The 24,061-nt window shown below is 43.2% G+C and overlaps 1 protein-coding gene across 4 annotated transcripts in view; it reads left to right on the top strand.

Moving 5' to 3' along the window:
* The window catches only part of Abhd12 (abhydrolase domain containing 12, lysophospholipase), a 68,140-nt gene that overhangs the window by 33,186 nt on the left and 10,893 nt on the right, over positions 1 to 24,061 (top strand). For 2 of the 4 annotated variants that reach the window (XM_034496679.2, XM_034496680.2), the window contains 4 exons: positions 9,795 to 9,919; positions 18,599 to 18,704; positions 21,191 to 21,310; positions 23,875 to 23,905. In XM_034496679.2, coding sequence (XP_034352570.1) covers positions 9,795 to 9,919; positions 18,599 to 18,704; positions 21,191 to 21,310; positions 23,875 to 23,905 — 382 coding nt within the window. Of the gene's footprint in view, positions 1 to 9,450; positions 9,495 to 9,794; positions 9,920 to 18,598; positions 18,705 to 21,190; positions 21,311 to 23,874; positions 23,906 to 24,061 lie in introns of those variants that run through there. The other 2 variants (XM_076929940.1, XM_076929941.1) reach the window with 2 other exon arrangements.

Raw genomic sequence — 24,061 nt, 5'->3', positions numbered from 1 at the left:
ATACCCCGATCTGATAAAGGCCTCTTCTTAAGTAAGGTTCATTCTTCCCCAAATGACTCAAGTTTGGAACAAAAACTAACCAGCCCAGTTGATCTTCCCACCTCAATCAAGGTAATCCCCCACAGGCATACCAGAGGCATGATTCTACATTCTATCAAGTTGACAATTGAAACTACACTACCAGAATAGCACAGCCTGTGATCCCCACACTTTGAAGATGGAACTAGGAGGATCACAGATTCAAAGCTAGCCTGGGGTTCACAGCACAACAAAAAGGAGAAAAGGTTTTAGGAGCAGGAGTGTGGCTCGTGGCAAAATACTTGCTTAGTATGTGTGACACCTTGGAGTCTATCCCTAGCAATGTAATTAGTTAACAGACTTTGTGTGGTGTCAGGGAGATGGCTAGTCTGAGCAAGAAATGTTACTGGTCTGAATTGAGAGGGAGTAATTGAGGTGACTAAAGGTAAAAGGATTGAAGCAGGTACCAGAAGACTAGGTGCAGACTGCAAGTGAACAGGGAGGGAAGTACCGAAATACTACAAGGCACTTGGGCAAGCAGTGTTTGCAAGATGGAAACTGTGGGGCAGAGTAGGTGTTGGGAAGGAGAAAGGAGCTGATAAGACTCCAGGTAGAGACCCAAGGAGAAGACAGCTTAAGGAAAACACAATAGTGCAGCCTTAGGTTTTGCCGAAGAACCAAGGCCTCTGAAGCATGGCACTTAGTCCAGCTGTGCTCCAGCTATTTTTGTTGTGGTCACTGAGGATCCAGGCCATTGGCCCCACATGGCTCTACACATCCTTTCTTCATCTCTCAGGATGGACTTTTCTGCTCATGTTTCCTTAAGCAAAGCAACTCACTTGCCACCTCTGACCTTAAAAGTAGAAGAGTACAGTATACTATCCTTCCAAGATCATCCTTCCATGACCTCAAACAGGGACAGCTCTGGCCATGGCCCAGCAATTCTCCAGAAGACTCACTGGTGCACAGGCTATTAGGTGTATCAGAAACAGTCTTGAATTTACCCAAAACCACTTGGCTCAAAGCATGCCATCTTAGACAGAAGGCACTGTAGCAGAATTCTTGATAGATAGGCAGGTACAGGTGTCCTCAGAATGAAGTTACTGCTGCCTACCACTTGCTTGGAGAGTTAGCCTCCCCCAACCCTCTGCATGATTTGGTGATCTCTGCAATGTCAAGCTACTGGTGCCTCTGAAGAGCAGTAGATGTAGACATTAGTGGAGCAGGAGCTGTAAGCTTGGCATGATGGGTTTGTCTAAAGGGGCATGGGCTTGAGGCTTGGGGAAAATCAAACTGTATCTGCCTCTCTGTAGCCTCTGGTAGGTTCTGTAACTTTTCACTCCCTGCCTTTGTCAGGGAGCACACTAGTGATCTTGGTTTCTTGGGGTCTATGGCATTGCGATCTCTCTGAGGTCAGGCAGCTGACAGACAGAGCCAGTGGAGTTGCAGTGACTGAGATAATACATCTAGGAAAGAAAGGGTCTGGGAAACTTATGTGCTATCCTCTAGAAGCTGATCGGATAGTGACCACTCCCATCAGATAGTTGGATTGATAGATGATTTGAAAGCTCTGGTATTTATTGATATCTAGCTACTTAAAGGGACTTTGAGGACCCCAAGGGAAGTGAAATCTGAAGCCTCAGGTGCAGGAGCAGAGATCAATAGGAATAACCAGGGAAGCCTAACCCTGCGGTACTCACTGGCTACCTTATTTCTAAAGGTGTAGGGGTGTGTGTGTGTGTGTCCACCTGAGGTTGGAACTGAGGTTCATACTCTTATCTACTGAGCTATACCTCAGCCATATGAGAAAGTGTGTTAAGGGCACAAATAATGAGCAAAGTAAAGAAATACATGGGACAAGGTCTGAAAGGGTTCCAAGTGCAGGACCTTCCATCTCCACAGAGTTTGGCTTCTCTGTGCAGAGGCTGAGTTCTTGTTCACCTTCCCACAAGTCCATGAGATCAACTGTCCAGCTTCCCAGTGGCTTCCCATTTTCTTCTTCCCATAGGCACAATTGAAACATGAACAACCACATAGAAACAGGACTGGACAAAAAGGAGAACCCTAGAAGGCCTATGTGTCAGCTTTTTGGCCTGTTGATTCAGCAGGACCCCATCTGAAATAAGAGTTTTATGGAAGGTCAGCAGAGACAATAGTTTACATGATATGACTTAAGAAAAATTGTGGTGTCTGTGGTTTGCCTTGTGATGAAAAAGAAACAGGTGAAGGGGAGTGGTAGGTCAGAGGGAGATTTTTGCTCCTTGAGACCTAGATTACCCTCTACCTTGTCTCTGTGAAGCTGTTTCACAGTGGCTTTAGGACCCTAGGACAAAGCTCATATGAACAAGTCATTTAGGAAGCCCTGTGCAGACTCACTGAAGTCAATTCAGTGCATTTCTATCAATGAGGGGTTTTGATGCTTTTCTCAATGTCTGTGATAGCAACCAGCATTTTATATAGTCAAATGGCATCCCTTGTAATACAGGTCATTAATTATTTCATGGGAACAGACTTCTTAAAAGCAGTATTTCAAAGAGGTAGTCACTGGGAAATTACACAACATTGAGGAAAATGAAAACAAAGGTACAACAACCAGAATTTATTGGCATAGCTAAAGCAGTGCATGGTGGGAAATATCTTTATCTTTCTGAACGAGACGTCAAACAAGGTAACTTTCATCATTAAGACCCATTAAGGAAGAGAATAAAAATAAAGTAACCAAGGTGAAGGGTAGTACAGAAATTAATGAAAGAGAATATAAGAGAGAAAAATCAATAATGTCAAAAATTGATTCTTTGAAAGGATAAATTGTGACTTCTAGCTAGACTCTCTCTCTGTGCAGATCTCTCTGTGTCTGTCTCTCTCTCACACACATACATATACACGGGGGGCTTATAAATAAAATTAGAAATGAAGGTAAGGCCAGGCAGTGGTGGCGCACGCCTTTAATCCCAGCACTTGGGAGGCAGGCAGGCGGATTTCTGAGTTCGAGGCCAGCCTGGTCTACAGAGTGAGTTCCAGGACAGCCAGGGCTACACAGAGAAATCCTGTCTCAAAAAAACAAAAACAAAAACAAAAACAAAAAAAAAAAAAAAAAATGAAGGTAAGGAAGTGACTTCTAACTTTACAGAAATTTAAAACAAAGCATGCTCATGGAGGAATACGGAGGAATACCATGAACAGTTGTGTGCCTAAAATAGACAACAGGGAGGGGAGAAATAGACAACTTCCTAGAACCATGAAGGCTCTGTCATAGATCAATGAGAGATACACTCTAAGCAGACCTGTGGCCAGCATGGAGATGGCTTAATAATTTAGAATTTACAAAGAAAGAGGAAAGACCAGGTAGCCTCACAGGAAAGTGTTACCAAATCTCTGAAGACAAACTAACAACTTGTCTTCACAAACTCTTATATAAAGTAAACATCAAGGAAACATATTCTACTTAAAGAACTTTTCTAAATGTTGTCCTGATGATAATACTGGACAGAATTTCACAATAAAACTACAGGTGATGACTCTCATAGTGCAAATATAGAATCTTCAACATAATACTGGCAAATCAAATCCAGAAACACATTAAAAAGTATCTGTATATCATAAACAAGTGAGATTTTATCCTGAAGATAAGTTTGATATCTAGAAGTAACTAGTGAAATTCACCATATTAATAAACTACAAAAAATTATACAGTCATTTCAGTAGATACAGAAGAAAAGCATTTTAAAAAATTCCAACACTCCTCATGATAAAAACATTCAAACCAACTCAAAATAGAAAAATATCCTTTAAAACCCATGTGGGGCTGGGAAGATAATTCAGCCAATAAAGTGCATGGTTTGCAAGCGTGAGGACCTGAGCTTGATGCTTATAACCCACATGAAAAATAGCAGGCAGAGGGCTGGAGTAATGTCTCAGTGGTTTACTGCACTTCGCACTCTTGGTGAGGACCTGTGTTCAGTCCCCAGCACCCACACCAAGCCACTCACAACTGCTTGTACCTTCAGCTCTAGGGCATCCTGTACCCTCTGCTGGCCTCCATGGCACCTGTGCAACACCTGTACACACAAACACACACACACACACACACACACACACACACACACACATAAATAAATCTTTTAAAAGTAGCAGATTTTCATTCATTTTCATGGCTATCTAGCCATCTCTCTGGTTTTCCTCCACACCGGATCCTGAATCTCCCATTCCTCTCTCCCCATGTCCCCTCCCTCCCAACTCCCTCTCTCCATCTGCCTCTTATGACTATTACCCCTTGTAAGTGACATTCAAGCTTCCTCACTTGGACCCTCCTTCCTGTTTAGCTTCTTTAGGTATGTGTAATATAGCATAGTTACCTGTATTTATGGCTAATCTCCCACTTTTTTTTTTTTTTTTTTTTTAGACAGGGTTTCTCTGTGTAGTCCTGGCTGTCCTGGAACTCACTCTGTAGACCAGGCTGGCCTCGAACTCAGAAATCCACCTGCCTCTGCCTCCCAAGTGCTGGGATTAAAGGCGTGCGCCACCATCGCCCGGCTAATCTCCACTTATAAGATAGTACATACCACACATGTCCTTTTGGTCTGAGTTACCTCACTCAGGATGATATTCTCAAGGTCCATCCATTTGCTTGCAAAATTCATGATGTCTTGGTTTTTAATAGCGGAATAGTATTCCATTGTATAGCTGTACCACATTTTCTTTATCCATTCTTCTGTTGAGGGACATCTATGTTGTAGCACATGTCCTGAACAGCTGGAATGGGGGCTATCCCCAAAACTGTTGCCTGTACATGAGATATGTTCTACTAGCTGGGCTGCCTTGTTTAGACTCAGTGGAGGAGGAAGCAGAGACTTGAAGTGCCAGGGTAGGGGGATACCCAGAGGGATCCTCACCTGCTCAGAGGAGAAGGACGGGGAGTAGAGTAGGAAGGGCCAGGAAGGGGTCAGTGAGCAGGATATAAAGTGAATGAGTAAAAATAAATAAATAAAATTGTAAAAAAAAAAAAAAAAAGTAGCAGACATGGTAGTCTTAGCACTCACTAGGGAGGCAGAGACAAGGCGATTTCCGGGGCTTGCTGGCCTGCCAGCCCCACCTGCTTAGCAGGTGAGTGTGAGTGTCCCAAAATAGTGATAGAGGGCACCTGAGGAACATGACTGAATTAACATTATAATACATGCAGCATTATGCCAAACCCACTTCAATAAACAAATGAATAAAACACACACACACCTAAAGCCAGACTTTCAGAAATCATAGACAAGGCTGGCAAGAGTGTAGGATTTGAGGAGTATACCAACATTTAATCTCATAGCATTATAATAATGAACAACGCCAAAATGAAGATAAATAATTTCATTTATTATAGTATCAGAGAAAAGAAAAGGCATTTTGAAATATGTAATCTTTTCTTTTTTTTAAATTTATTTATTTTGCTTTATATGAGTACACTGTAGCTGTCAGACACACCAGAAGAAGGTATGAGATCCCATTACAGATGGTTGTGAGCCATCATGTGGTTGCTGGGAATTGAACTCAGGACCTCTGGAAGAGCAGTCAGTGCTCTTAATTACTGAGCCATCTCTCCAGCCCCGTAATCTTTTCTTTTTGAGACAGAATTTCACTGAGTTGTTCAGAGTGTCCTCTTTTATTCTACAGCCTCAGCAGACTTGGGATCCTCCTTACCTCAGACTCCCAAATAGCTGAGGTCACATTCTATATGAACTGTATATAAGACCAGATGCTTTCTTAATTTCTCGTTATGATTCTTGAAGATATTTTTGTTATGGTTTGATCCCCTCTTCCTCCTCCTCCTCTTCCTCCTCCTCCTTCTTGTTATTTTACAGTGTTGGGTCCTTGCATGCGCTAAGCAAGTCTGTACCACTGAATTGTATTCCTAGCCTCTAGCATATATATTTTAATTTGTAAGTCCTGATATGTGAGAAAGCTGTTGGAACTTATTGGACAACAAATTACTTTCTCTTCGACTCTTTAATTTTTTATGATTTTTTGGTTGATTTAATTTTTGTGGTACTAGGGATTAGACTCAGAGCCTCACGTGCCATGGGCGAGTACTCTGTCAGTGAGCTACCTCCAGAGATTGAGTATTTTGTTTATAAACTATCAGCCATTCTTATCCTTTTAGTTTAAGGGTTATAATTTGTGTTTCCCTTGCTTAGCTGTTTTAACATACACATGTAGGATAGTGTTAAGTCATGCTGATGGCAGTGAATATCCTGTCGTAACTGGTGTTTCACTTTGAAGTTCTACTTTGGATTAGTGGTTTGGTTATGAGCTTGCCTCATGTCAAGGGGGGTTCCTTCCTCCTGTGTTCCTTTTTCACTATTATTAGTGTCTGCATGTTGCATTCTCCCCACTTTAAGTCCTTGCTTATGCTATATATGTTTTTCTACTTTATTTCCTGGATTTCATTATTTATCCATTTTGTGTGTGTGTGACACTTGTGTGGTCAGAAAACAACATGTAGAGTTTGGTTCTCTCCTTCTACCATGTGGGAGCCAACTAAGGTCATACACAGGCTTGGCAGCAGAGACCTTTACCCACTGAGCCGACCTGCCTGTTTTATCTCCCCCCAACTGCAGGACACAGCTCCTTCAACCACCATTTTACAAAGTTACCAAGCAGTTCTCCAGGCATTAAGATACAATATACAAGCAATCCAATGTTCTTTTCTCCTACCTTCCCAGAAAGTAGCAAGTACATTACAAAAATCAAGCCTTGGGTAGGGGTAGCAATGCAATCCCTAGAGTGTTTTAGGTATTCCTCTTTAAGTGCATTGATTGTATTCCTGATAGGGAGAGAGTGTGTGTACACAAGAGACAGACGGACAGATACACACACAGATACTAATGCAGTCCCACCATTATTTCAGTGAAGATAGACATTGTACCATCACCACCACTGTTACCATCAATACTGCTGTGTAAGTAGAATTACCTAATGGTTCAGTTCTGGGGCCCATGGAAAATCTAGTCATTGCATTTATTTTACAGTTCCCTTTTGTTTCATGGCCTGTGAGTCCTGTCTGTGCACTAAGTGACTAAAAAAACAATTGAGGGGCTAGAGAGTTGGCTCAGCTGTTAAGAGCACTGACTCTACTCTTCCAGAGGTTCTGAGATCAATTCCTAACAACCACATAGTGACTTACAACCATCTGTAATGGGACCCAATGCCCACTTCTGGTGTGTCTGAAGACAGCTACAGTGTACTCACATACATGAAATAAATAAATAAAGTAAAAAAATATATAAAACAACAAAAAAGCCCCAAAACATTGAATGATTATACAGTTTATAGGGGAAAAATTGTGTCCTTGGACTTGGGTATATGAAGTGTGGAGAGACATGGACCTCTAAGAGGACTCCAGTTCCCATTCAGGGTCTTGAAGGAGGAGATGTATTCCCTTCATGCTGAAGCCCTGAGCCTTGAGGGCAGGCTTCATTTCTCCCAACTGCTAAGGACAGGCTGCTCACTGGAGATTCACTGTAATCAGCAGTACTGGCAGTGATTACAATTATAGCTAAAGGAATTTCTGATCATTATGGCTTCTGGTTATAATCCTAGCACCCAGGAGGTTGAAGAAAGTACATTAATTTATACATTAATAATCATAAGCTCATTGCATGTTACTCTAAGTAGCATTAGTTATTAAAAAAAAAACCTTTATTTTTTAACATAAGCAGTTTCAGTGAGGACATTCATATTTTCCCAGATTTCTTTTGTAAAATTACATCTATCTATCTGTTTTTTGAGCACACGTGGGAACTCAGAGAACAACTTGAAGTAGGTCTCTTTTTCTGCGTGGTTCAAGAGATCAAGTTCAGTTCTTTAAGCATGGCAGCAACCACCTTTATTAACTGAATCGTCTCATTGGCTCCATGTTTTCACAACTTTCTAAAGAGCCAGACTGCCCAGAAGCCAGGTGGCTCCTGCTGTCCCTGCTTTCAAGCTTGCCAATACCACATAAGGTGCAGCATCTGGAAACTTCCATTATACTTACGTAGATAGGAAGGAAAGGGGCACATGTCAGGTCAGTGTTAGGAAACTTAGTGCTCTCCTGGCCCTCTGCAGGATCTTAGGGACACATGAGCCTGCGGTGCACCTGGGACACTGCTGTATCACTTAGCATCTCAGTTAGCGTTCCTCACTCAGTAGTCGGCCTAAGGCTCACTGAACCACTCACTTATTTCCGGGCGATTTCTAAGACACACCTAAGGTGAGTTTTAAAACATACATTGAACTGCTGACATGTACATGTAACAGCAGAGATGAACCCAAAAGCACTATGCCAAGTTAGTAAGATGGCCCCAAAATAAACATTTTGACTATTTATCTGAAGTCTAGAAAAGGCAAAACTGTAGGACAGGAAAGCAGAACATTGATGCTGGGCTGAGGTCAGAGGGAGACTGACTGAGGGCTATGAGGGAATTTTGGAGCAATGGAAATATTCTTCACTCTAGGCCCCTCCCACAGTCTGTTCACTCATCTTTTATTCTGCTGGAAGGCATTCAGTTGCTGGGATCTTACACCTCATGAGAAAGAAAGCATATCCACACAAAGACTCAAGTGTTCCTGGCAGCCTCATTCACAGGGTCCCCAAACTAAAACTATATCAGTGCCCACCAGTGAGTGAATGGATAGACAAACCTGATGGTTCCTCAGACTAAACAGATGTGGCAAAATCATGGAAAACCATGGCTGCATGCAAACACCATTTTCATCATTTTCATGTATTTTAAGAGTGATGCTTCCTTCACACAGTGAAACCAATAGCCCGTTTTCCATTGGGATCAGACCAGGACTTCATGCTCTATTACTGAGCCTTTTCTTCTTTATGTTTTGAAACAGCTTACATAAGATGGAAAACACCTACTGTCTATAACATTAAAAGAACTTACCAAGAAGAAACTAAAAACAAACAAAAATGTGGCGCAGACTGGCTTTGAGCTAGAGCACTGGGTGTGAGTGGTAGTAGAACTGAGGTGTGAGCTGGTCAAGTCCTCTGTGACAGCTCCTGTTTTAATGCCTCAGTTTTAACCTCTTAGATGACAGAAATAAACATAAGTTGATGCATCTTAGAGTTTTCCTTCTCCCCCTCCCCCCTTTTTTTAAACCAAGAGGATAGCACCAGACTACAGGTTTGAAAAGGGTGGAGACACTTTTAAAAGAGCATTGAGAAGAGGAATCACAAGAGTCTTGAGAGCTGAGGCACCAACCCTCCTGGTAGGGATTCCGTGGGATGGGTCCAAGGGTTGGTCTCATTTTCAGCCTCTGCAGTCTCTGGGACCTGGTTGGGCAGGTTCTGTGATGTTCTGGGCGTAAGCACTTCCTGCTTCCCACGAAAAGCTAAAGAGTAACTTAGCACTGAGCTAGATCAAAGCAGTTTAGCAGCAGTGAGGCTTCAAGACCTAGAGAAGCCACTCTTCCGGGATGAGGTGGAAGCGGGGGTCTGATATCAGGTGGGATGCTTTCTGAGGGTCTTGTGTCTCTGCTGGAGTCTTACCCAGGGGTCAGTATAACAGATCAATAGGACTATGTTTTTGCCTTTTAAGAATTAAAACGTTCCCTCTAGTACAGTTGAAACTTAAAGGACTATCTCAATTATTTTAACAAATGCTGATGGGAGACCACTTTCATCAGTGGCAGTGTCCCCTGTATGGAAAGTGCCTGTGGCACTTGTTTAGACAGCACAGATGCTGTTAATAAACTGGCAAAATCGAATGTACTGCCTCATGACCCGTATTGCTTCTGTCTCATAGACGAAAGAGCCTGTGGTTCCGACTAAGGAAGATACTTCTCTGTGTTCTGGGGTTCTACATTGCCATTCCATTTCTTGTCAAACTGTGTCCTGGGATACAGGCCAAACTGATATTCTTAAATTTTGGTAAGTCCTCTATATCAATTTTTCTTTAATTTTTCTTAGAGTTTATTTTTTTCATGGAGGTGTCTGATTTTAAAGGGTATTTTTTATTTTAATTGAGATCGAGTTTACATGTAATAAAATGTCCAGATTTTAAGTGTGCAGTGTGTAAGGAAATAGAGCCACCACCCAGATCCAGGGATAGAGTGAGTCTGTGACCTGGGAGGAACATGGCAGGGATGGCATTACCATCCAATGTTGCATGTGGATACTTAGGTGACTATATTGTGTTGGAGGTGATTATCTCTCTTGAGCCAAAGTAGATAAAAATGTCAACAGTTGTCTGAAACTGCCATGTTAGAGACATGTTGTCACTTAGGTAGTCTAGGTTCATTGAAACCATAGAAAAGAATGCTGTCCTTAAAATAATAACAATAATGAGGCCTTGTGTGGTTTTTTTAAATTGTTATTATTGCTCCTTTTCTTTCTTTCTTTTTTTTTTTTAACCTGCTTTGTTTTCTCAAAAAAGAAAAAATTGACACAGTTTTATTTTTGTGGAATCGTGTACTGTTTACAAAACAGTGTCAGGTCCTTGAGTTAGATGGACCCTTTGTGGTTCCAAAGCTGTTTGCAGGGTAAGAGGGAGGGAGAAGTGAGGAAGTACTGTGCAGAAGAGAGTTCCTGGTATGTTTAGTAAAAACAGCCTTTTCAGAAATACCATTTTTATACCCAAGATGAGGCAAAGGAGGGTGGAGGAATTAATGATTGCCTTGAAAATGGCCGTGGTCAATGTTAGTTACAGAGAGTTGGAATATACTAACAAGGAATTTTTATTCTTTAAACTAGTAAGAGAAACAGGAATACATATGTTATATATTAGGAGGTATTTTAGTTTTTCAAGTGGAAAGTTCTCAAACTTCTAGGAATTTATGATCTCTAAGTTTGGTAACTTGTAAGGAATAAACTTAAGAAGAAACAAAATCATACAAGAACCAAGGAGTGTTATTCTTCAGATTTAGTGTCCCCTTAATAAGAGAAGGTACAGAAAAGACACTGGGATTTGCAAGCATGAAGACACAAGGGCTATAATTTATTGGTAGAGCCCTTAGAACTGACCCAGGAAGCTTAGGGCTGTGTTCTCTGCTGCTTGGCACAGAGTCAACGTTCTGGGTTGGATTTTTTTTCCCCCACTAGCTTCTATGGGGTTCATTAGACACAGTGCACAGTTTTTCAGTGCTGTTTTTCTGAAGAGATAGTAACTCTGTCACATGCACAGAACTTTGGGTTCTCTAGTCTAGTCTTTTAACAGGAGGCTCTGTAATGGGCTGTCCCCCAGGTTTATACCCCTTACCAACACTTTGTGTCACAGAGAGGAAGTTGTAAGATGACTACCTCTCTTCCAGAGGTCCTGAGTTCAATTCCCAGCAACTACGTGATGGCTCACAACCATCTGTAATGGATCCAGTGACCTCTTCTGGTGTCTGAAGACAGCTATACTGTACTCATATATATAAAATAAATAAATCTTAAAAAAAAAAAAAAAAAAGATAGCTACTTCTCAGGTTGATTCTCCCCTCTGAGGTCTATAGCTTGGAGCAGAGGGTCCTGGGGCAGGTTTGGTTTGGGATTGTATTGGTTTTGAAGTAGTAGGACTTAAGCCCAGGGCTTCACATGCTGCATGAGCACTGTAGCAGTGAACCCCTTCCCTGGGCAGCATTTCTAAAGGGATGATAGGGTAAAAATCTGTCTCTGGGTTTCTGGGTTTGTTTGTTTGTTTGTTTGTTTTTAAAATTACTTGAGCTAGGGAGGTGGTTCAGTGGATAAAGTGCTTGGTGCTCAAGAATAAGGATCTAAATTTGAGTCCCCAGTGCCCACATAAACAGTTGAGTGTGGTGGCACTGTAACCCTGGTGCTGGGTAGTGGAGGCAGGCTGATCCTGGGGCTCACCTACTAATGAGCTTAGCGGAAATGGATAAGCTCCAGGTTTAGTGAGAGAGCTGTTTCAAAAACTAAGGCGGAGTCTGGTCATGGGGATGCACTCATTTTACCCCAGCACATGGAAGGCATAGGCAGGTGGATCTCTATAAGTATTCCATGCCAGCCAGATAGTGAGACTTTCTCTCCCAACAAAAGTGGAAAAGTGATTAAGAAAGATATCCTGTCATCATTCTTTAGCCTCTGGTTGAGCAAGCATAGCTATACACACACACACACAGAGATACACACTCATACACAAATACACACACATACACAAATATACATAGACACACATACTAATACATACACACACATCCACTCACACACACATCTACATTCATACACTCACACACATAAACACATATGAATATACAGTACACACATACAGATACTCATACACATTTACACACCACACATACCATACACACTCACACACATCACACTCATACACACTCACCCATACCACACACCCTCACAAAGCACACCACACTCAAACATGTACAGCTCACTTACACACACACATCCATTCACACATACAACACAGCCTCACACATGCACATGCACCACATACACAGACACATACTTACATACATATACTCACACACACTCATACACACACTCATACAAACACAATCCACACACACACACTCACTCACATATTGATACACCTTCATACAGGTACACACCACATACACACATATCACAGCCATGCACACTCACAGACACACATACCCACACACTCATACATGCACATACACACCACTCACACACTCACACTCACACATGCATGCACATGTAAAGGCAGAAGGATAGTTCTTCGGACTGGAAAGCAGTAGAGGCTTTGGTGCTGGGGTTTTATCTCAGGCCAGAAAGGCCTGTGTATGTACAAGCTCTGTTCTTTTGTCTTACAGATGGGAGGCAGGACTTGTGCTGACAATCTTTTGTGCTTAGGACAGGGTTAATGTAGTCATGAGTCTATAGCAGATTTATCTGAAAATAAATGCACAGTCTGATAGATAAGTTTAAAAGAAAGTGCCGGGCGGTGGTGGCACACGCCTTTAATCCCAGCACTTGGGAGGCAGAGGCAGGCGGATTTCTGAGTTCGAGGCCAGCCTGGTCTACAGAGTGAGTTCCAGGACAGCCAGGGCTACACAGAGAAACCCTGTCTCGAAAAACCAAAAAAAAAAAAAAAAAAAAAAAAAAAAGCTCTGATTTAAGACATTACCCTCCTTTAGATGCATTTTCTTAGGGGAAAAAAAGGGGGGGGTTCCTTTCAAAAAAGAAAAAAAGTTAACTGACAAGCAGTGACTGGACATGTAAATAAAGAACAGTGACAGTCCCTTTGAGAAGCATTGTTAATACTGTATTTTATTCCCTGCTAGTCTGGTTTGTATGCGCCAGTTCCTAGGAGCATGCTTCTGATGCTTCTGAGGTCCTGATGTTCCTTCCCACATCTAATTCCATCTTAGCCATGTTTGGGCGATGTCTGGCATCTGAGGTCTGAGGTCTGAGGGGATAGAGCTGTCCCTTTTCTATCCTGTCTCAAGGGTTAGGAACATGTCTCCCAGCACAGGAAAAGTCTTCATGGCAGAGGCAAGGGAGAAACTCAGACTTTCTTGGGAAATGCTTTAGCTCTATTAAACACTAGCCTCCTCCATCCTTCCCTGAGCAGTCCTGTTAAACCCCTCATAACGTTCATTCTTACCTCTTTATCTCCTGTGGAAGCCTCTGGTTGACCTTATAAAGTAATTGGAATTGATAAAAACCCAGATAACCTGCCCAGCTCTTCCTTTGTTGGTACCGCACCTGGTACAAGGCAGTTAGTTCTGGTACTCACAGAGATGGAATGAGACGTAGACTGATAGCAAGACTCCCCAGGCAGTCACAGATGCCCACCCCAGCCTAGGAGCTCCAGCATTTTACCTTCTCAGATACTTTCCAAATCAGCTTTCATAAAAGTGTGAGAAATCAAGTTGTTTTCTATTCATTTGCATATTTATTCACTTTCTCTTTACTGAATGCCTATATGTGGAAGATCTGTTCCAAGTCATGCCCCTTGGGGTTTTGATTGCTGATGCATGGCAGCATGGCCGTAGTTAGAGCAAATGAAAGTCTGGAGAAGCCAGAGACCTGCAGGCATGGCTTCTGACCTGTATCGTCAAGTCCTGTTTACAGGGAGCCTGTGAGAGGTAGTGTTGAGAGCTAGACAACATCTATGGAGCGTGGACTAATGAATGGTCTATGTGGGGCCTGTTTCTGTTGTGATGCCCTTGGCTCACATACTCTGCTTCTGTTTTAGCTGCTGTATAAATCGGTGCCTCCACGAGGCAGGGTTCAGGCAGCATTGTACAATAAAGGGTTGATGGCTAAGAGAGATGTGATAACCACTTAGGAGAGGGAGTCAGTATGATGAGAAAGAGTGAGCTACACAGGCAATGCCATGGCTGCACTCAAGAAGCTACCTCCCTCAATGCACTCTTTATCCCAGTTTCCTGCTATGTGGCATTTCTGATTATTTAGACCCATATTGGCCAGGTGGTTCCTGTAGCTATAGTTCTCTGAGGCAGTGTAAACCTGGGGGACTAAACAGGCCCTCTGTCAAGGTCATAAACAAGGACATGAAGGGCAGCATCTGCTGACTGTAGGGTATTCCCTAGGTGTTCCTTTCCATGGCTGAGTAAATCAGGAATAAAGGTGAACTGTCAGACCAGCTTCCTGGGTGATCTGGTCATATAGAACAAAACTTCCCAGTTCCTGAATTTCCTTGCCTTGGAACTTTCTAGATTTGCTGTTATTCCTCAGAAAACCACTTGGCCAGGAATTCATTTAGAATCCCAGAATCTCAGAATCCCAAGGTGCTTCATCTTTCTCTATTGGCCTCCTTCTCTGTACAAAATATTGAGTATGTTAGGATGCCGAGCTAGGAAAAACAAGTTTCCAAACCTTTCTCCCCTGAGGACGGTGGCTGTGATTCTGCCGTCAGAGGCAGGACTGATAATATGAGTCTCATGTTACCAGTGGACACCTGACTTGGATCTTTATAGTTTTACTAGGGGAGTCACCTTGTCAGCAGTGGCAGGCCACACAGCCCAGCATAGCTACTAGCAGCCTGAGTTCTCTTCCTCCTTAGGGAATCTCTATTCAAGTAAAGACAGATTCTTGACTACACTGCAGAAAAGAATTTCAGGATGAGCCAGAAAGAAGCAATTATGTGAGTGTATTCTAAGTGTTTAGAAAGAAAGTCATTGTATTAGTTGCTTTTCTGTTGCTATGATAAAACATTGTGACCAAAAGCAGTTTATGGAAGAAAGTTTATTTTAGCTTATGGTTCCAAAGGGGTAAGAGTCCATCATAGTGGAAATGCATAGCAGCAAGCAGCAGACATGTAGCAGGAGCAGGTATCTGAGAAATCACATCTCCAACTGTAAACACAAAGGAGAGAGAGAACTGCAAGTATGCTGATACCCAGTGATCTAATTCCTCCAGCAAGGCTGTACCATCCTAACCCAGCCTGCCACACCCGTGCCCCAACACCACCACAAACAGGGAACCAAGTCTTAAGATACATGAACATACAGTGGGCATTTCTCTTTCAAGTCACCATAGTATTATAGAAAAAGGGTAGTACATGATACAACACATGAGGTTTGGTTTCTCAAAAGATGCTAATGTCAGCGGGTCAGTAAGGTGACTCAGCAGGTAAAAGCACACAAGCCTGATGACCCAGGACCCATAGTAGAATGAGAGAACTGACTCCTGAAAGTTGTCCTCTGACCTCCACATACATTCCACGGGACACGCCTGTACTCATACACATATGGTTCAATAATAAACTTAAAAAAGGATGCTTAGGCATCTTTACAATGACTATGTATAGTTCTGTGGTAACTTACAACAAGGTTTAAAGATTAAACAAACTTAATGCAAAAAAAGCCTAGGTGAAATTTAAAGATTAGGTGAAAATATATGAGCTGGAATACTTTTTCTTAAAGAATTTACCCTTGTGAGTAAAATTGTAAAGTGGCTTTATAATGTGCATTATTTATTTAGGGACAGATAGGAGTGCTGAAATACTCAGATATTCATGAACTAAGTAAGCACGGCTCATTGGCTGTCTTTAACATGCCTGTCTGAGATGGCTTCAGGAAATCCAGGAAGACACATATCTCTGTAGACAGTTTTGGCTCTGTCAGTTATGTTAAAGCTTACAACACACACACACATACACACCAGTCAGCAACAAAGGTGAACTGGATGGCTTCTCTGCTTCTCTTCCTCCCTGAGTCCTTTTATTTTTTTCTCTTTGTAACCTATTTTGTCCTCACCTGCAAATGAGGCTATAGCTTTCAGGTTTCAAAAGTGTATGGTAATGTCGTAGAGGGAAGCATGAGATCTGTGTTGAAAGCACAGGAAGTAGACTTCTTTCTGGTCAGAGCCTTCATGAGTCTCATTGTTACCTTAGCTCTCTGATGGGTGGCTGCAACAGGAAAGACCTGTCATTTCTGTCTTCCTTTCTCTGCCACCACCACCGTCGGGTCAGGTTGTGTTCAGCCCTCGTGCAGACTCTGATCCTCTGTGGAGCTGGTCTCCTGACTCTGCAGATCTTCCAGCAGCTCTAGTACCTAGCATCTAGAGCCTCTGCTCCGCCTTCAGGCCAACCAGTAAAGGCCTCACATTGTTCAGGGAGTAGCCAGTGCTAGCTCCTTTCTGCTTGTAAGCTGAAGCTCCATTATATTCTGGAGCCTTGCTTGTATTCTTTGCTTGGTCTCATTTCTATATGCCAGAGAACTCCCAAGTCTCCAGTAACACTGATGTCAGGATAAAATCTGAATGCTTTAGAATGATTGTGTTCAATTCTCTGACAGGTGTATAGACTGGGTGGCTTAGACAAAAATGCTCTCACAGTCCCGGTGGTTGAAAGTCTAAGATCTAAGTATTGGTAGCCTCTGAGGCACCTGGATAGAGTCTGTTCTTTCTTCCTCTTCTGTCTTTCCTCCCTTCTGTACTAGGGATGGAACTCCAGGTCTTGTCCATAGTGGGCAAGCACTCCACCATCTCCTGCCTATTTCATCAGCTGGCAGTGGCCTGCAGTCTTTGCTGTGTCTTGGCTTGTGGAAACATCACTTCATCTCCTCACAATCTTCTCATGCTCTCCCTGTTTAGAAGTATGCTAATCACGGTGGGTTAGAGGTTACTCTGGTAACCTCATTTAAGATTTGTGACACTGAAGAGACCTGCTTTTTAAGTGAGGTCATGGTCTTGAGTTCTAGGATTTGGGGGTAGAACATAATTCAGCATGTAACAGAAACTTAAGAGGAGCTTTAAAACTTCAGCTTGCTTTTTCAGGGGAATGTGGATTAGGAAGGCGGTGATTAGAATTGCAGTCCTGGAGAGAATTCCTCTCTCTTGAAGGCCTGGGGGAGATGCTCAGAGAAGTTTCTGTAGAAGGAGCATGTGTATCCCTGTGTCTTCATGAGTCAGATGGTTCATTTATTCAGCAAGTGTTCATCAAGGCCAAGAGGCATTGAAGAAGTGAGTTAGATCTAATATATGGTGTATGAAGTTAGGTTTGAAACTCACCCTCGTCACAAACAGCAACAACAACAAAAAGGTGTCAGTGGAGTCCTAGATCATGGTCACCCAGAAGTCAGGACCATGCTGCTCTTTGTCACTCTCCATGGTAAGGATAAATTACATCTTGGGGCTTGCTTATGCTTTGTTGGTATATTCATTTAAAAATTTCATTTTCCCATTAATTTTTTCTTCAAAAGTTGTTTGCCATAAATAACTTTTTATTTAGCAATAAAGGAGAGTGTTATATAAGGAAAAAAAATTAAGTCTCTCTGTGCACTCACACTTGGCATGTGTCTTTTCTGTGTTCCCTCTCCCAGTCACACATGGTATGGTTACCAGTGTTGATGTGCTTTGCTTATGTTTTCAGTGACAGTGGGGCAGGGTCCTTCTCAATTATCCTGTCCTGCATGTTTCCCATTCTGATGTTTCCATGATCTCCCACTGTTTAGCATACCAACTACATGCGGTTTATCCAGTTATGGCCCTGCTGGCAAATGAAGGTTAACTGTAAGACTCTGCACAGTGTCTAGAGTTCACTGTGAACAAGGCTCTAGATCTCATCAATTTTGCTGTCTTTTCTGGGTTAAACGATGGTGTCAGAAACTTGAGAACCTCTGTGCCTTCTTTCCCTCCTATACCCCAGTCATCTTATTCATTGTCCCTTAACCAATGCCTCTGCCAGCTCCCTGGGCTCAGCCTTCAGCTGTGGCTTAGCTGAACTCTTCTGCAGGGTTTTCTCCCTGTGTCTCAGCCTATCTTGTGCCAGCTTACCCTGTTAAAGACCTTCCCTTCTCTTGCTGCCGTTCCCACTTGAATAGACTTCTGGTTCCAGGCTCCACTTGGGCTATGCCCTGACTGCAGTGTTTTCAAGCTGTATTTCAGTGTTTTTTAGCTTTACCCCTTCCCTGAAGTGGGCCTCTCATGTGGAAAATCCTGACCGAAAGCACTTAGTGCTGTTGAGAGTTTCTATCTATTCTGTGGGGACGGGGTATATATTTGTCAATACATATATTGTGAGGGTGTATTTATTATAGTGGGGTGTGTGCTTTGTGTGCTCAAGTGTGTATGTGAATGCATGGGTGAGCAGAAATGTTTCTTTGTGTGTGTCTATCCTCTCCATTAACCTTGACTTAATCTCTTTGTCCTTTACAGTGAGGGTTCCCTATTTCATTGACTTAAAAAAACCACAGGATCAAGGTTTGAATCACACCTGTAATTACTACCTCCAGCCAGAGGATGATGTGACTATCGGAGTCTGGTGAGTGTCTTCAACCAAGGATGCAGGGTAGAGAGAGACACTAGCTTCTTTGGCCTCTTCAGGAGGCTACACAAGCTCAGCTCAGGCACTGTCCTTGACGCTGGACTTGGCACTGTTGCTTGTTTTTATCTTCATCTATACTTAAGGCCAAGGGAAGAGTTCAGCTGAACTTGATCTCAGTGCTGCAGGGTGACATGGCACCAAACTCTCTCCTGAGGTTTTTGTAACAGCAAAGGTTTTGTAACCATATTGTTTTTAGAGTCTTATTTCCAAAGTTTTTTTAAACAAACAAACAAACAAACCACACAATCTAGAGACAAAAGAATATGAGAACACAATGAGAAATACAGACTTGAATGTATCTTTTCAGAAACGTGAATGACTACTGCCTGCAGCCCTTCCCAGGGGCCTGTGAGAGGGATATTTATTGTTTTTTCCATAAATTCACACTGGACTTAGCCCTGTGGCTTCTTTGTAGATTCCTTGGGATTGATTTTAATGGCTTTTTGTGTAAGTGATGAGCCCTGACAAATGGGTCAAATTGAACCAGACCTGCTGCATCAGTGGTTTTTTTTTTTTTTTTCTCTCAGAAGCAGCTCTGAATAACTGCCCCTTTATCTTAGCTGGGTTTATTTTTCAGTTGCCATACAGTCTCTTTCTGCAGCCTCAGAAACCCACCATGTGTGTGAGACGCTTGTAAATGAACCCAGTAAGTAGGCTGCCAGTGTGCACGAGAGGACCTTCAGATGCTTCGCTTTACAGTCTTTGGTAAAGGGCAGAGAACAAGAAGGGAGGCTCTTGTTCTCAGCGGTAGACATTGGGAGTAGAGTCTTTTTGTTATTTTCTGGTTTGATTTAATTTATCAGTAGCTGACCTGTGTGTGCTTTTGGGACTGTCAAGAATTTGACCTGAAGCTGTGTATGGGGCTGTATATGGGGAGAATGACTGGCCCTTAACCAGGAGCAAGGTTCTGTCTTGTTCAGAAGTATCATGGTGGCCTGGGCAGTGGTGGTGCACGCCTTTAATCCCAGCATTTGGGAGGCAAAGGCAGGCGGATTTCTGAGTTCAAGGCCAGCCTGGTCTACAGAGTGAGTTCCAGGACAGCCAGGGCTACACAGAAAAACCCTGTCTAAAAAAAAAAAAAGTATCATGGTGGTCATGGTGGCGCACGGCTTTGGCGCCCACTGCCAGAGGGCGGATTGTGCCCGACTCTCTGAGTTCAAATCCTGTGTTCCCGTGTGACTCTCAGGGAGTCTCATGGAAAAAAAAAAAAAAGTATCATGGTGGCACTTAGGCCAAAGCACTGACAGCACCGATGTACATTGTTAAGTACCCAGAGTGTTAGAGTGCCACACAAATCTCAAGGCAGTAGACAGCTGCTGCTGCCCTGTCTGTCTGCCTAGACTGTTTCATGACCTTGAACCTTGGGAAACAGCAGGCTCTATTCCCAGCTGCTCTTACCACCATGACTTCAGATTCTCCCACCTCTTCTGCAGAGGTCTGAGTGCAACCCAAGGACCATTCTTGGCTATCAGCTCAGTGTCAGCTGCCCTCTCTACCAACAGGTTGGAAGTGTGCACACTGGGCTTCTGCCAAGAGTTCCAAATGGGATAGTCTGGCTTCTAGGAGAATGTCAGCTCCAACCGTCTACCATCTTTGCCCCACCACCCCATCAATACTATACATCAATACTATAGCATCATCCTGCCACAGCCTCTCAGGCGTCTGAGACTGTGACTTGTGATTGTATGGGAGTGGTCATTACAGCGGCTAGAAACACAAAAATGTATCCTCATGAATGGACAAGAGAAATGTATTAAAATAGATAATAAGGACATGGCTACTTGATTTTTTTTTTTTTTTTTTTTGAGACAGGGTTTCTCTGTGTAGCCCTGGCTGTCCTGGAATTCACTTTGTAGACCAGGCTAGCCTTGAACTCAGAAATCCGCCTGCCTCTGCCTCCCAAGTGCTGGGATTAAAGGCGTGCGCCACCACCGCCCAGCGGCTACTTGATTTTTGAAACATTTATGTCATTAACATCTAGAGTGAATTTGGCTAAGATTTTTAGAGGAAAAGTAGGCATCAATTAAGACCCTCCCCAATGGTTAACAGTATTCAATTTGGCCTTTGTATACCTCTGAAGGAGAGTTTGGCCAAATAGAATAGCAATATCCAAGAGCCTGGACCAGCCTGCCTGATGGTAAACTTAACCATGTATTTGTTGCTCTAGAATGCAAGAAAGTTCTACCAGCTAATGTAGGACAGATTTCTCTCACATTTGAACAAGCTATTTGACCAGCAAGAGGTCCTTTGTTCTCTCTAAGGCAGTCAGCAGCTGAGCTTGCAGCTTACAGTTTCAGTTACTTCTATTAGGGGTGAGATAATGTGCCACCCATCCTTCTGTCTTGTACATGACCTTAATGTAGGTGCCGCTGTGTGCAGAAGGGGTATCTGACTCCACTGCCCCTCTCTGCTTCTGTCTCCAGGCACACCATCCCCTCTGTCTGGTGGAAGAATGCCCAAGGGAAAGACCAGATGTGGTATGAGGATGCCCTGGCTTCTAACCACGCCATCATACTATATTTGCATGGGAATGCAGGCACCAGGTAAGCCCACACAAGTGGTACGACCTCTGTGCAGCACCTGTCTCCTTCCTAGGCTGAAAATTTATTAGCTTAGACTGTGAAGCAGGCCTGTGGTCTTTGTAATCAAGTTTACTGACCTACTGCATGCAAAGCTTCTCCAGAACAAAGGAAAGGTATAGTTTTTCTGGGGCTGGGAGAGTTTGGAGGCAGACCTGTGTGCTAAGGCCCTGTGGGTCTCCTCTGCCCAGAGCTCTCTGGGAGACAGTGCTGAGCAGCAGGCAGCTTTGGAAGCTGCACCTTGAACATGTGGAAGGAGATGTGTTTCTTCCTCTAGCCATAGGGTGTTTCTTTCTGCACTCTTCCTCTTCTTCCTCCTCTTCTTTTTCCTCCCTCCTCTTCTTCCTCCCCATCCTCTTCTTCCTCTTCCTTTTTCTTCACACTTCTAAAAATAGAGGCAGAGCATATTGAAAAGTGGCCAGAGTGGAAGCTGAACACTGAGCATGTATAAACATGTCTGTCCTAGGCTGTCTGTGTATGTGAGCTGTCTGCTGGTAGTCTTCACATATCAACACAGAAACATCAGTGTGTCCTAGTGGACTGTTGAAAAAGTCCACACTTTGTTCATTTGAGCCTTTCTGTTTTAGCTCAAATGCTTCTTGTGAGTGGGTTTAAGGACTTCAGGCTGGCTTAAGCTGGAGCTGCTCTCCCACCTGAAAAGCCCACATTCTTTTTATACCACAGCATGTTGTTTGGAAAGGGCAGAGGAGGTACATTTTTGAAAGAAGAGTATTGTTTGAAAATAACAGGGTCCCTTTTTCTATGCTTCTTTGGATTGCCTGTGAGAGAGCCTGAAGGAGCCAGAAGGGAGGCAGCCCCTCACCAGCAGGGCAGCAGTAGCTTCAGGGTAGACCTTTTATAGGTAGAAACAGCAAGAAAAATAATGTATGGGTCTTTTTAGAAGGGAAGGCAATCCTGGGTAGATATCTGCTAATGGAGCCATGCAGAGGGCATTGTAGAAAGAACCCAGAAGCACTGCCCACGAGGCTGGTCTCTGTGCCAAGAGCAGAATGTTTGGCTACTGCTCTGTAGAGTTTGCAGTCTGCTTTGTTGAGGACAGGCTGCAATAAGGTTTCTCTTCTTTTCAAAGACCAAGTAGCTATAAACAGCTCTCAAAGCATCTTTCCATTAGTGAGAAAATTGTAGTTGGCTGTGGCACATGTTTCTGATAGTAATGTGTTAAATAAAAAGGACAAAGCTTTCCTGTAGTGTTATGTCTGGAAAGAATATGACATTCAGTGCTTTGCTGTGCCCTCCTAGTCCCGGAGACTGCCTATAGTGCCTGCATTCTGTCTAGTCCTGTCTACACCCCATCTCTTAAATGCTTTGGCTCACTTGCTGAGATGCTTCTCTGGCTAGTCCTCCCTCCCCAAGCACAGTCCCCTGTCCATCAGTCTGAATAATCATAGCTTTGAAGTCTCATGAAGGTGTAGCTTTCTGAGCTCTCAGGCCCACTTTGTGTTTTAAGTCACTGGAGGGAGTTTGGAGAGTTTAGAAAAGCTGTCTTACAAAGATAACTAAAAGCATCTGGCATGATTTCCTTCTGGTCTTGAACACATTTCCTTGCATGTTTGTGCTGCAGTGCATAGGTTTTACTACTTGAACTCATTCGTGTGTCCTTGCAATGGCATTCCCACTCACCATATACCTGAAATGGCCTCAGTGCTCATTATAAAAGAAGGAACATAGGTTTGAAGGATGAAGAACAGATTAGCAAATGCTTGGTTAAGACCCTGCTCTGCTGAGGAGCTAGCCAGTCTCATATACTATGAGTTAACAAAGGTCTCCTGATGAAGGTCCAGCATGTTGGTCCAGGACTCACTATGTCTACTTACAGTCCACATGTGTGTATGGCATATGAAAGGACGTTAGTGTGTATCCTGATGAGGCAGCACATGGAAAGGAGATCCATGACCAGGGGGTACAGATAGGAAATAAGTGGCAAAATAGGAAGGTACCTGGACGAGTTCCTTGACACAGTTTCCATGCACACAGGTGGCCTTGGCCCTGGGATGCTGGGGAGAGCTGGGTAGCATGGGCAGGCAAGGTGGAAGTGTGTTGTGTTTCCATGTATCTCTTGAATCTAGGGCTATTAAGTATTTGTTCCTATTGAAGAACTACATATAATAATTAAGAAATACCCTAAGGTGCTAGAAATAAGTTTGATGCCACTTAGGTGGATCCAAAGAGTCATGTGTCTACCACAGGCTTTTCTTTGAAAAGGGCTTTGGGATCCCAGATTTAATTTTTTTTAATATATATCTGTGCCTATATGTTTATATACACTATGTGCATGCAGGTATCCACAAATGTCAGAGGGCATCAGATCCTTTGGAACTGTAGTTACAAACAGGTCTAAGGCACCTAATGTGGGTATTGGGAACTCAACCCAGACCCTCTGAAAGAACAGTAAGCATTCTTAACTACTGAGCCATCCCTCTAGCTCTGGGATTCCAGACTCATCCTGTGCCCTACCTTGAGCAGGGGCACTAACGCTACTTACTGTTTCTCTTTTTTTTATGCTGCAGAGGAGGCGACCACCGTGTGGAGCTGTACAAGGTGAGTGCCAATGGCCCAGAGGGGCAGTGCTGTTTGCTGCAGAATGCTGGAATAGAAGGGGTCACTTGAATTAGCCACTCTGAAAAGTCACCATTCATGGACATGCCGGAAGGTCATGCCCACTAGTTTTTCCGTGGTTCTTCTGTGTGTTGCTTC

This window comes from Arvicanthis niloticus, chromosome 2, assembly GCF_011762505.2.
Source record: "Arvicanthis niloticus isolate mArvNil1 chromosome 2, mArvNil1.pat.X, whole genome shotgun sequence".
NCBI classification, from domain to species: Eukaryota; Metazoa; Chordata; class Mammalia; order Rodentia; family Muridae; genus Arvicanthis; species Arvicanthis niloticus.
The sequence above is the reverse complement of the archived record's forward strand: the minus strand, read 5'-3'. Positions and strand labels throughout refer to the sequence as shown.